We start from the raw sequence: 14,035 nt of genomic DNA on the forward strand, positions 1-14,035 counted from the left end.
GCTTAGCTGCTCCGCGGCATATAGGATCTTCCCGGGCTAGGGTTCGAACCCGTGTCCCCTGCATTGGCAGGTGGATTCTTAACCATTGCGCCACCAGGGAAGCCCCCGAGCACTATTTCTTGAAGAGACTACTCTTTCCCCCTTGAATGGTCTTGACACCCTCATTAAAGATCATTTGACCATAAATGTGGGGTTTAATTCTGGATTTTCAGTTCTGTTCCATGGATCTATGTGTCTGTCCTTATGCCAGAACCACAAAATCTTGATTACTGTAGCTTTGTAGTAAATTTTGAAATCCAGAGTGAGTCCTGATTTGTTCTTCTTCAAGATTATTTTGACTACTATGGTTCTTTACTTTTCCATAGGAATTTTAAGATAAGCTTGTCACTTCCTGCAAAGAAGGCAGCTGGAATTAAATCTGTAGATCAATATGGGTAATATTCCCATCTTAACTGTATTAAGTCTTCCAATCTGTGAACATGGGGTAGCTTTCATTTATTTAGGTCTTCTTTAATTTCTTTCAACAGTGTTTTGTAGTTTTCAGGGTACAAGTCTTGCACTTTAAAAACTTTATTCCTTAGTATTTTTTAATGTTTACTTCTTTTCATTGTGATAAAATATATATAACATAAAATTTTGCCATTTTAACCATTAAGTATGCAGTCCATTGGCATTAGTACTTTCACAATGTTGTGCAACCATCACCATTATCTATTTCCAAAATTTTTTCCTCTGGTAATTTCTTTTCCCCCCTAGCTTTATTGAGACATATATAAGTGACATATATAACATTGTGTAAGTTTAAGGAGTACAGTTTGATACACTTATATATTGCAAAATGATCTCCACCATAGCCTTAGCTGACACCTCCTTCACATCACATAATTACCATTTGCTTTCTTCTAGTTTTACGGTTTCACTTCTTCTGTTTAAGTCCTTAATCGATTTCAAATTAATTTTTGTGAGTGGTGTAAGATAGGGGTCCAATTTCATTCTTCTGCATGTGGTTATTCAGTTTTCCCAGCACCATTTATTGAAGAGATTATCCTTTCCCCATTGAGTTCTTTTGGTAATTTCTAACCTATTTTCTCTGTCTTTGAATTTACCTATTCTAGATATTTCATTTAAGTGAAATCATAATATTTGTCCTTTTGTATCTGGCTTCTTTCATGTAGCATAATTTCAAAGTTCATTCATGTTGTATCATGTATCAGAACTTTGTTTCTTTTTATGTCTGAATAATATATCTGAATAATAATATTGTATAAATATATCACATTTTCTTTATCCCTTCTGTTGATGGACATTTGGACCTTTTGGCCATTTTGAAAAATGCTGCTATGAATATTTGTGACAAGTATCTGTTTGAGTCTCTGTTTTTAATTTTTTGGGGGGTATTTAGTGCCTAGGAGTGGAATTGCTGGATAAACATGTTTAAGTTTTTAAGAAACCACCAAACTGTTTTCCATAGCAGCTGCACTATTCCATATTCCCACTACTAATATATGAGGGTTCTAATTTCTCCACATTTCGCCACCACTTAATATCTGTCTTTTGATTTTCATCATCGTAGTAGGTGTGAAGTGGTATGTCATTGTGATTTTGTTTTACATTTCCCTGATGGCTCTAATGATGTTAAACGTCTTTTCATGTGCTTATTGGTCATTTTTATGTATTTGGAGAAATGTCTACTCATATCCTTTGCTCATTTTTATTTTACTTTTTAAAAAATCTTTATTGGAGTACAATTGCTTTACAGTGGTATGTTATTTTCTGCTTTATAACAAAGTGAATCAGCTATACATAAACATATATCCCCATCTTTGCTCATTTTAAAATTGGATTGTTTGTCTTGAGTTGTGTCCTTTTTTATATGGTAGATATAAATCCCTTACTAGATATGTGTTTTGCAAATATTTTCCCCCATTCACTTCTTTTCACTTTCTTGATGATGTTCTTTGATTCACACACATTTAAAATTTTAATTATGTCCAATTTTTATATTTTTTCTTTCATTTCTTGTGCTTTGGGGTCATATCTAGACAGAATTGCTTAACCCAAGGTTACAAAGCCTTATCACTATTTTTTCTTCTTATAGTTTTAGTTCCTGCAATTAATCTTTGATTCTCTTTCAGTTGCTTTTTGCATATGGTGTGAGGTAAGTTCCAACTAGATTATTTTACATGTAGATATCCACTTGTCCTAGCACCATTTGAAAAGACTATTTTTTCCCCAATGAATTGTGTTGGCACCTTGTTGAAAATCAGTTGACTGTAAATGTGATTTATTTTCTGTTTCTTAATTTTTTTCCATTGATCTGTATGCCTAACCTTTCACTAGTACCACACTGTCTTTTTTTTTTTTAGATGTTGGGGGTAGGAGTTAATTAATTAATTAATTAATTTTTGCTGTGCTGGGTCTTCGTTTCTATGCGAGGGCTTTCTCTAGTTGTGGCAAGCGGGGTCCACTCTTCATTGCAGTGTGCGGGCCTCTCACTATCGCGGCTTCTCTTGTTGCGGAGCACAAGCTCCAGATGCGCAGGTTCAGTAGTTGTGGCTCACGGGCCTAGTTGCTCCGCAGCATGTGGGATCCTCCCAGACCAGGGCTCAAACCCGTGTCCCCTGCATTAGCAGGCAGATTCTCAACCACTCCGCCATCAGGGAAGCCCCCACACTGTCTTGATTATGATAGCTTTGTAGTAAGTTTTAAAATTTTTATTTATTTATTTATTTTTGGCTGCATTGGGTCTTTGTTGCTGCGCGTGGGTTTTCTCTAGTTGCAGTGAGCGGGGGCTACTCTTCATTGCTACTCTTCATCGCGTGCTTCTCATTGTGGTAGCTTCTCTTGTTGCGGAGCACAGGCTCTAGGTACGTGGGCTTCAGTAACTGTGGCACACGGGCTCAGTAGTTGTGGCTCGTGGGCTCTAGAGTGCAGGCTCAGTAGTTGTGGCGCATGGGCTTAGTGCTTCACAGCATGTGGGATCTTCCTGGATCAGGGCTTGAACCTGTGTCCACTGCATTGGCAGGTGGATTCTTGACCACTGTGCCACCAGGGAAGTCCTGTAGTAAGTTTTGAAACTGCAAAATGTAAGTAAGCCCTTTGTACTTCATTTTCAAGATTGTTTTGCTATTCCGGGTCCTTGCTTTTTTTATAGGAATTTTAGTTTGAGCTTGTTAATTTCTGCAAAGAAGGCAGCTGGGATTTTGATAGGAATTTTGTATAGTATGGGAGTTTTGCCATCTTAACAACATTAAGTCTTCCAATCCATGCACATTTACATAGGTCTTTCAAATTTTTTCCAACAATGTTTTGTAGCTTTTAGAGTATAAGATTCGCGCTTCTTTTTTTAAATTTATTCCCAAGTATTTTATTCTTTTTATGCTATTGTAAATGGAATTATTTTCTTAATTTCATTTTAGGTTGTCCATTGCTAGTGTGTAGAAATACAAGTGGTCTTTGAATGTTGATCTTGTATCCTGTAATGTTGCTGAACTTGTTTGTTTGGGCTAATCTTTTTTAGTGGGTTCCTTAGGATTTTCTACATATAAGATTATGTCATTTGTGAATAGGATTAGATAGATCTGCTTCTTCCTTTCCAATATGGATGCCTTGGCTTTTCATCTCCCTCTCCCTCCCTCTGTTAACTGTCCTGGCTTGAACCTCTTACATGGAATAGAAGTGTTTTTTTTTGTTTTGTTTTGTTTTTTTTTGTGGTACGCGGGCCTCTCACTGTTGTGGCCTCTCCCATTGCGGAGCACAGGCTCTGGACGCGCAGGCTCAGCGGCCATGGCTCACGGGCCCAGCCGCTCCGCGGCATGTGGGATCTTCCCAGACTGGGGCACGAACCCGTGTCCCCTGCATCGGCAGGCGGACTCTCAATCACTGCGCCACCAGGGAAGCCCCAGAATAGAAGTTTTAAGAGCAGACATCCTTGTCTTCTTTGTGATGTTCCTCTCCCCTGTCACCATCTCAACTGTGCCCCATTCTTCACTACTTGGAGAAGGGGCCCATCTTCTTGGGGTTCTTACTCCTAACTGCCTCACTGAGAGTTTTGGTCCCTTTGCCTCCTGCCTTGCTGTCCCTGCCCTCCTCCACACATCTTTCCTGAGGGCTCCTCTAATGAGCCAAGGTCAGAGCAGGCTCTTCCATGGGCAGCCTCCCCTTCCACTCTCTGTCCATCATCCCTGGACTGTTGGTGTCCTGATAAAATCTCCATGCCTTTCCTTCTCAACTGTCCCAGAAGCTCCTGGTTTCTAGTAGAAATACCACGGTTCATTTATACCTTTCCCTGTTAATAGGTGCTTATGTTGTTGCCAGTGTTTATTCCTGCAAGCAAGACTGCAATGAATGTCCTTGTCTCCTCGGTCATTTGGACAAATGTCTCTCTAGGGTAGAGCCTGTGTTGAGTTGCTGGATCATAGAATGGGCATGGCTTTACCTGGTAATGGGTACTGCCATGTTGCCTTCCAAAGGGCTGTTCAATCTATCCTTCCTGTCTTGCCTCATGAAGCCTTTTTGATAGTCCCAGGCAGAGTTGCCACAGCCTTGCATCTGTGCTTTCCCTCGAGAGTCTACCTGCTGTATTGTTGTTGCTTCCCTGTTTGTCTCCCAACTAGACTGCAAACTCTTTAAGCAATTAATTTAACTTTTTGAAGAGGTTATATTTGCATTAGGTGCAAAATTGAAAACAGGTGCAAGGCCTTCATCCAATTTCTGTCTTTCCCCCAACTACCTCCCAGGATTGCTGATTTCTTGTGTAGCCTTCCAGAAATATTTGGTGCACATATAAGCAACTAAGTATCTATGTGTTCTTTTTCCCCCCTTTATTATTTATACCAACTGTAATTTACAACACACTGGTTGTAACCTGTTGTTTATATTTAACAATGTATCTTAGACATTCTTCTATCAGAATGTAAAGATCCCCATTTCTTTTGTAGATATATAAATTTATTGAACTAGCCCTTTACTAATGGACATTAAAGTTGTTGCTATAAGAGTAATGCTATAGGTCTCCCCTGGTGGCACAGTGGTTAAGAATCTGCCTGCCAGTGCAGGGGACATGGGTTCAATCCCTGGTCCGGGAAGATCCCACATGCTGCGGAGCAACTAAGCCTGTGCTCTAGAGCCCAGGAGCCACAACTACTGAAGCCCGCACGCCTAGAGCCCATACTCCGCAACAAGAGAAGCCAACACAATGGGAAGCCCACACACCGCAACGAAGAGTAGCCCCCGCTCGCCGCAACTAGAGAAAGCCCGTTCGCAGCAATGAAGACCCAATGCAGCCAAAAATAAATAAATAGATAAATTTATTTAAAAAAAGGAATAATGCTATAGTGAATAACCTTGTACATATGTCCTTATGTCCTTTTGTAATACATATGATTCTGTCTGTAGGATAAATTCCTAGAAGTGGGATTTCTGGACCAATGGGTGTGTGCACATATATAACTAAGGAATTGAGGTGAAATTCACATAACATAAAATTAACCATTTAAAAAACTTATTTATTTATTTATGGCTGCATTGGGTCTTTGTTGCTGTGTGTGGGCTTTCTCTAGTTGCGACGAGTGGGGACTACTTTTTGCTGCGGTGCGTGGGCTTCTCATTGCAGTGGCGTCTCTTGTTGCAGAGCACAGGCTCTAGGCGCGCAGGCTTCAGTAGTTGTGACACGCAGGCTCAGTAGTTGTGGCTTGTGGGCTCTAGAGCACAGGCTCAGTAGTTATGGTGCATGGGCTTGGTTGCTCCATGGCATGTGGGATCTTCCCAGACCAGGGATCGAACCCATGTCCCCTGCATTGGCGGGCAGATTCCTAACCATTGCACCACCAGGGAAGTCCCTAAAATTAACGATTTTAATGTGAACAGTTCAGTGACCTTTAGTACATTCACAACATTGTGCAACCACCACTTCTGTCCAGTTCTGAAATATTTCCTTTACTCCAAAATGAAACCCTATATCCATTAAGCAGTTACTCCCCATCCCTTCCTCCTCTGCCCCTGGCAACCACCAATCTGCATTTCATATCTATGGATTTAACTATTCTGGATATTTCATATAAATACAGTCATACAGTCTGTGGCATTTTGTGTCTGGCTTCTTTCACTTAGCATAATGTTTTCAAGGTTCTTCCATGTTATAGATGTATGAGTTTTAGCTTTAGCATTTATTCCTTTTTATGGGTGAAAAATAGTCCATTGTATGTAAATATCACAATTTGTGATATCACAATTTGTTTATCCATTCATCCATTGTAGGACATTTGGTTTGTTTCCATCAACTTTACAGATATTAGGGAAATAGTCCTTTGATTGTGGCATGAGTTGGTAATATTTTCCCTAGTCTGTCTTTCCGTGAACATTTTGCTTGCCTACCATATGCATTGTCCTAGGTGCTGGAGCTGTATTCGTAAACAAGAGACTCAAGGCTGCCCTTCTGGAATTTGTTCTAATAGGGGGATGCCCGGAGACAATATACAAATAATCAAGATAATTTTCAGTTATAGAGGGAAGCAGAACAGGCTCTTGTGATTATGGTGAGTGGGTGGTGAGCTGGAAGTGTGCTTATACAGAAAGCTGAGTGGAAGATGATAATTTGCAGACACAAAAGGCAAGATGGCCATTCAAATCACTGGGAATGAAGAATTCAAAGGCCCCAAGGGAGGTTGAACCCAGCATATTTGGGGCAGTGGAAGGAGGCCAGTGGAGCTGAGTGTAGTGATCAAGGGGAAAGGTACAAGGTGAAGTTGGGAGGGGGGCAGGGGCCAGATCCTGAGCATCTAGCCTGCCATGCGGAGTGTAGATTTCATACTAAGTATGATGGGAAGCCTCAGGAGAGTAATAAGTAGGAAGTTATTATTATATCATAAGTATTTTTCCAAGTCATTAAAAATTATTTGAGAATTTTAATGACTGCTTACATTTCATGGCTATGTATAAACCATAATTTGTTAAACTTGTTGGAAATATTTGGTTTTTTTCTCCCCACTGATTTTGAATCTTATAAAATCTTGATGGACAAATCTATAATTTTGATTGCCTTCTTAGGCTATTTTCCTACAAGCAGATTTTATGAACAGTTTTTAAAGGTGTTTGATACATGAAATTCAACAGCCCTCTGGGGTGTGCTTTTGTGTTACAGAGTGTTTTAATGACAGCTACTGGTTTGGGAGAGATAGAAACTGTGAATACTGCTTTGATGAACCCCTGCTGAAAAGAACCGATAAATACCGGACTTACAGCAAGAAGCACTTTCGGATCTTCAGAGTAGGTGGCAAATATTCATACATTTGGGAGAACTGGTCATCTAGACATCGCTCTTAGTTGTCTCCCCACTGAAACACTCCACCAGTAAAACTTTGAAATAAAATGTTTTCTGTCTTAGGAAATGGGTCCTAAAAACTCTTACATCGCCTACATAGAAGATCACAGTGGGAATGGAACCTTTGTAAATAGAGATCTTGTAGGGAAAGGAAGACGCCTTCCTTTGAATAACAATTCTGAAATTGCACTTTCAGTATGGAGTAATAAAGGTAATATTATTATCTTCTGGTTACTGGAATTTTTTCTTCCTGTATAAAAGGAAAAATGACATTGTGTCCTTTGCAGAGTATGGTTAGGTACATAAAGTAAGTAGGTTAGTATTCAAGATTCACCTCAATCCTACTTGCATTTTTTTTTTTTCTCCAGTACGCGGGCTTCTCACTGCTGTGGCCTCTCCCGTTGCGGAGCACAGTCTCCAGATGTGCAGGCTCTGGACGCGCAGGCTCAGCAGCCATGGCTCACAGGCCCAGTCACTCCACGGCATGTGGGATCTTCCCGGACTGGGGCATGAACCTGTGTCCCCTGCATCGGCAGGCGGACTCTCAACCACTGCGCCACCAGGGAAGCCCCCAGTTGCATTTTTTTAACAATCAAAAGTTCTATCAAGACAGATTTTCTAAGGTTTAATTGGTTTGATTAGTTTTATTTAAAGCCATATGCTTTAAATTATCATTTTGCTTAGTTATCATTCATTAATTGATTCACTTTTATCACATCTGTCTTAGCTATCTATGAGTTGTTATTTTAGGCCATTAGTTCATCCCTTCCCCCTCTTTTTCTCTTCCTTCCTTATTCTTCCCTTTCTTTATTCCTTTCGGTCATTAATTTCTGCATATATTTATTGAACTATTATATATAACCCGGCATTAGGCTGTGGGTTTTTCTGTAACAATCTCAATTTAGACCTTCCACCTTCTTAAATATGACGTGGTTATCCTTTGAAAGTGGAGATGTTTATCATCATTATCGGGTAGTATTTTATAAGCATTTATTCTAAAACTTCATGAATATCACATCTAAAATGAACAGTTGTCATTCGGTGTGAATAAAAACAACCTACAGAATTAAATATAGCTCTCAGTGATTTTGAAATCTTGGACACGAGGAATACTCTCATTTCTTTAATTTGAAAAAAAAACTCACAGAACTTTCCAAAACTGAGAGTTGAGCGGCTTGGAATAGTATGTGTTTGTGTGGATAACACCTTAAAAATATAGATTCCCAGAGGCACTGTCCCATAAATCCTGATCCACTAGTTCCAGGGATTTAAAAAATCCTGCCCAGGTGATTCTCATGCAGCCAGTCTTCAGACTGGCATCTCAGAATTATGGCTGTTCTGGACATCCTGTAGTACATTTTATGATTGCCTTAGTTTCTCCTGTTTTCTAACTTTTATTTCCTGTCTGATAATTATAGTCAGGGCAGCTGCACAGGCTTTTGTTGTTTGTGAGCACCTGGTTGAGGTGGGCAACTGGTTGCTGAAATGTGGCCTGTCCTCTACTTGACAAGTGGTGTGCCATCTTTTTCTAATTGTTCTATCTGAAGGGCACCTTTTCTTATTTGAACAAAAGTGTTCTGTGACCTGAAGCTGGCCGTGATGGAAATCGATCAAACTGGTACTCTGGGGCTTCCCTGGTGGTGCAGTGGTTGAGAGTCCGCCTGCCGATGCAGGGGACATGGGTTCGTGCCCCGGTCCGGGAAGATCCCACATGCCGTGGAGCGGCTGGGCCCGTGAGCCACGGCCGCTGAGCCTGCGTGTCCGGAGCCTGTGCTCCACAACGGGAGAGGCCACAACAGTGAGAGGCCTGTGTACCACAAAAACAAAACAAAACAAAACTGGTACTCTGCAGACTGATTCAGCCTATTGACATTCTTTTAGGCCTTTGCTGATGTTTGTGCTTTAATATGAAAATCCAGTTTTCTTTGAAAAGATGGAATATCTGGCCATACTTGAGCATATTATCCCTAATTTGAGGATTTGCAGGTGCTAAGTAGAGGCTTCCTCCTTTAGATGGATGATGTTTTCCTGTTCAAGTCTCCACTGCTCCATATCTTACACTCACTCCAGCCTTACCTGTGTGTATGACCTTCCTGGCTTGTGTAGGCAACTGAGTTTACAGCCCCTGAAGTAGACCTCGACACTTGGGAAAATACATCTCCAGAGCCCCTCAAATTCCCTGATTCTCAGGTGTCACTGTAACATCTAGGTTCATCAGTATCAGTAAGCAGGGAGGAATGGTTGTATCCTAGGTAGCCAGTAGGTCTCATTCATTAGGCAGCTGTCTGCCTTCTGGGGACCAGCCTGGATTGAAGCATGTTGAGCTGGTTCAGATTTATGCCAGAGACTGGATCTCTAGGTTACTCCAGGGAGGTCAAGACCCATCACCTGAAATCTGAGAAACTCAAGGGTCTTAACAAATTTCACTCTTTCCAGATATTATAGGCAGTTGAAAATTTACCACTTTGTAGAACTGGAATGTTTGATAACTGATTGCAGGTTTGGCCCAATGGATGGTTAAATTATGAAATGAGCAGTTTTTTGGTTTTCTTTTTCTGAGTTACAGGCCGAATAATGAAGAAATAAAGGGGATTTTTTTGGAAAGTTATTTAGTTAATTTTACAAGTAAGTTCAAGGTGGCTTGCACTATAAAATACCAGCTAGGTAAAGGTAGAAATGATTGAGAGAAGATAATACTAGTATGTGACCTCTGGCCTGATTCTTTTGGGATATTTACTTGCCTAGAACATATTTTCTAGATTCAAACTAATTGCCTTTTGCTTCTGGGCCTGTGCAGTTGATAACTGTTCTGAGGTCAAAGAATAAGAATAGCATTTATGTGTGAGTTTCCTGCATTATAGTGAGAATGATGCTGTGTGTTTCCATTGTGGAATGAAGCTTGTCTGTTATCATTTTTCAAGGGTTTCACGACATGCATTAGCCTAGCTAAATGATTTCTTTGGGGTTAGATATTAAATGGAATTAAGAATGATTGTCTTATATTCCATATGTTTACTAAGTTATAGGACCATTTATCTTTTCTTTATCAAATGGATTAATGAGACCTATTTCTGCCATTTTTTCCTTAGTTTTTGTATTTTTTGATCTGACTGTAGATGATCAGTCAGTTTATCCCAAGGAATTAAGAGACGAATACATCATGTCCAAAACTCTTGGAAGGTAATTTTTTTTTCTTATGGAACTTGCACTTAATTTCTTTCTAAAGTTTTGTCATTGGTTAGTTTTTTGTTCCTGGTTTTATGGCATTCATTATGTATTCATAACATTTGTAGGGTATTTATTTGTGATAGATATGTTATTGACTTATAATGATCAGTTGAGTAGTTTTTCTTTATAAATTTTATTGGTGATAACTTTTTAAAAGCAGTTTTATTGAGATATAACTTGCATACCATACAATTCACCCATTAAAAAATATACAGTTCAGTGGTTTTTAGTATATTCACAGAGCTGTGAAGCCTTTACCACAATCAGTTTTAGAACATTTTCATTACCTTCCATAAAGAAACATTTACTGCATTTCTTTTTTTTTTTTTTTTTTAATTTTATCTTATCTTTGTCTGCGTTGGGTCTTTGTTGCTGCACGCGGGCTTTCTCTAGTTGTGGCAAGGGGGTGCTGCTCTTCATTGCGGTTTGTGGGCTTCTCATTGAGGTGGCTTCTCTTATTGAGGAGCACGGGCTCTAGGTGTGAGGGCTTCAGTAGTTGTGGCATGTGGGCTCAGTAGTTGTGGCTCACGGGCTCTAGAACGCAGGCTCAGTAGTTGTGGCGCATGGGCTTAGTTGCTCTGCAGCATGTGGGATCTTCCCAGACCAGGACTCCAATCCATGTCCCCTGCATTGGCAGGCGGATTCTTAACCACTGCACCACGAGGGACGTCCCAGCAGTGGTTTCTTAAACGGCACCAAAAGCGCAAGCAACAAAAGAAAAAAATAGAAAAATTAGACTTCGTCAAATTTTAAAACTTCTGCCTCAAAAGACACTATGAAGAGAGTGAAACACAAGCCATAAAATGAGAGAAAATACTGCAAATGATATATCTGATAAGAATCTAGTATTTAGAATAAAGAACTTTTACAACTCAACAACAAAAAGATAACCCAATTTAAAAATGGGCAAAGGACATTTCTCCAAAGAAGATACAGAAATGGCCAAAAACCACTTGAGAAGATACTCAGCATCATTAGTCATTAGGGAAGTGCAAATCAAAACCACAATGAGATGCTGCTTCACACCCATTAGGATGGCCATAATAAAGAGATGGAAAGTGACATGTGTTTGTGAGAATGCGGAGAAATTGGCACCCTTATGCACTGCTGTTGGGAATGTAAAATGGTGCAGCCACTGTAGGAAATAGTTTGATGTTTTCTCAAAAAGTTAAACAGAATTACCATATGACGCAGTAATTCCCCTTGTTAGGTATATACCCCCCAGATTGAAAACAGATGTTTAACAAAAACTTGTGCACGAACAGTTCACTGCAGCTCTATTCACAGTAGCGAAAAGGTGGGAACAACCTAAGTGTCCATCAACAAAAGAATGGATACACAAAATGTGATATATCCATAAAATGGGCTATTATTTAGCTATAAAAAGGAATGGAATACTGATACATGCTACAGCATGGGTGAACCTTCAAAACATTCCAAGTGAAAGAAGTCAGGCACAAAAGACCACATAGTGTATGATTCCACTGATGCGAGATATTCTGAGCAGGCAAATCCATAGAGAGAGAAAGCAGATTAGAGGTTGCCAGGGGCTGGGGGCAGGGAAAAAGGAGAGTGAACACTTAATGGGTTTGGGGTTTCCATTTGTGCTGATGAAAAATTTCCGGAACTAGATAGAGGTGATGCTGCACAGCATTGTGGATGTACTTAATGCCACTGAATTGTACACTTTAAAATGATTATAATGGCATGTAAAGCAACTATACACCAATAAAAAAAAAAAGAATCTTTAAGATAAAGCAAAAAAAAAAACCCACAAAACAAAAAAAATAAAACGCGATTTTTGTTCATGTTAATAGGATTGACAAAAAAGAATGATTACAATGGCAAATTTTGTTATGTATATACACAATACATAGTAAAAAAGATGTCTTGGCCACCCCGTCACCCCATCCCCCAACCCACAGTGGTTAGAAAAGTCTACTTGCGGCAGGTAATGGGTGACTGATGCTTGATTAACTGTACTGGGTGTCATCCTGGGTAGCAGTCCTCCTCCATTTTAGCATCCCAATTAATTGTAAATCTTCAGGAGCTTGCTGCAAGCAGATTCATGGTGCACTTTTGGTTTCTTATGTATTGTGATTTTATTTTGGGTGCAATTCATGGCATCAACTGCTTACCTACTTCCTTTGAAGACAGAGGATAAGAAAGAAGAGAAATGGATCAGTGAAAGTAATTCATTTGCAGTTGCTGTTTACTATTACTTGTTTCAGGCACTCATTTTTAACTTGGACTTGGTTGTATTTGGTCTTTCTCTGGCCCCTGGGATAAATCATTTCTCTCTGATTTGTTCTTAGTGTGTTTCTGAGAGTTTCACAGTCTGGGGTGACAGCAAGACCTAAGTCTATATGACTCAGCTCAAAAAGTGGCATTTGGAGCTGACTCAGTGTTGCTGGATGGTCCCTATTCACTTATGCCTTTGACATTTTACACTGGTGAGGTTTCTGAAAACAGAGACAATGGGCTGTTTTTAACTTGAAATGGTTGAGGCCAGTTCAGGAGTGGTGGGTCTCAGGATTAAAAACATTTTGACAGTCACGTCACTTGCTGTGTTTTTCCCTGTAGTGGCGCCTGTGGTGAGGTGAAGCTAGCTTTCGAGAGGAAGACGTGTAAGAAAGTAGCCATAAAGATCATCAGCAAAAGGAAGTTTGCTATTGGCTCCGAGAGAGAGGCAGTAAGTACCCTTGTTTGTGGCCGTTTGGTCATTCTTAACACTTCTTACCTTCCCCAAATAATTTTAGAGTGGTGATTTTCAATGTCAGGAAGGATTTATTGCTCAGAATTTTTATCAAAGAACATTGAAAATTTTTGAGTATATTCAACTAATCTAAACACTTACTTATAGATAATTTGGTTCCAAAAATATTTGGTTATACATTATAATACACATAGCAGGAACTTGTTTTTGCTTTTTTTCCCCCTTCCAAGTTGTTACAAGACTGTTTTTACAATAAATGAAAGGAAATTAGGAAGAAAAAAAAATCCAGCCATATCCCCACCACTGTAACCCCACAGCTGTTTTCAGTTTTCTCCTTCCTTCTAGTCTTTGTTCCTATGAATTTCTATTTCTAGATGGTTGAGATCATATTGTGTATACAATTTTGCTTTTTCACATAAACATTAATATATATACTTTTCCCTAATATATCCTTTTTGATGATCGAGTCTCTGTTTCACCAATTTATCATAATTTATTCAACCATTGATCTGGTTGATCAGTTAGATAAGTTAGGTCATTTAGGTAATTTCTAATTCTTTGCTCTTCCTGATAATGTGGCAATGAATACCTTCATGTTTATAGATTTTTAAAAATCTTAATTAAATTATTTTAATAGTCTCTTTATATGGTAACCATTTTATTACATTTTCTGTAATACACGCTTATGCGTTGCTGAAGTGGCCAAGTGTATTTGTCTTTCAACACATGACCCAACAAAGTAATGTAAAACATAGCCTCTAATCACGTTT

At 39.4% G+C, this 14,035-nt stretch overlaps 1 protein-coding gene across 1 annotated transcript in view; it reads left to right on the top strand.

The window, feature by feature from the left end:
• The window catches only part of CHEK2 (checkpoint kinase 2), a 39,086-nt gene that overhangs the window by 3,951 nt on the left and 21,100 nt on the right, over nucleotides 1-14,035 (top strand). The window contains exons 4-7 of the mRNA XM_065889509.1: nucleotides 7,142-7,266; nucleotides 7,385-7,532; nucleotides 10,411-10,501; nucleotides 13,133-13,241. Coding sequence (XP_065745581.1) covers nucleotides 7,142-7,266; nucleotides 7,385-7,532; nucleotides 10,411-10,501; nucleotides 13,133-13,241 — 473 coding nt within the window. The remainder of the gene's footprint in view (nucleotides 1-7,141; nucleotides 7,267-7,384; nucleotides 7,533-10,410; nucleotides 10,502-13,132; nucleotides 13,242-14,035) is intronic.

This window comes from Phocoena phocoena, chromosome 13 (assembly GCF_963924675.1).
Source record: "Phocoena phocoena chromosome 13, mPhoPho1.1, whole genome shotgun sequence".
In the NCBI taxonomy this organism is placed as follows: Eukaryota; Metazoa; Chordata; class Mammalia; order Artiodactyla; family Phocoenidae; genus Phocoena; species Phocoena phocoena.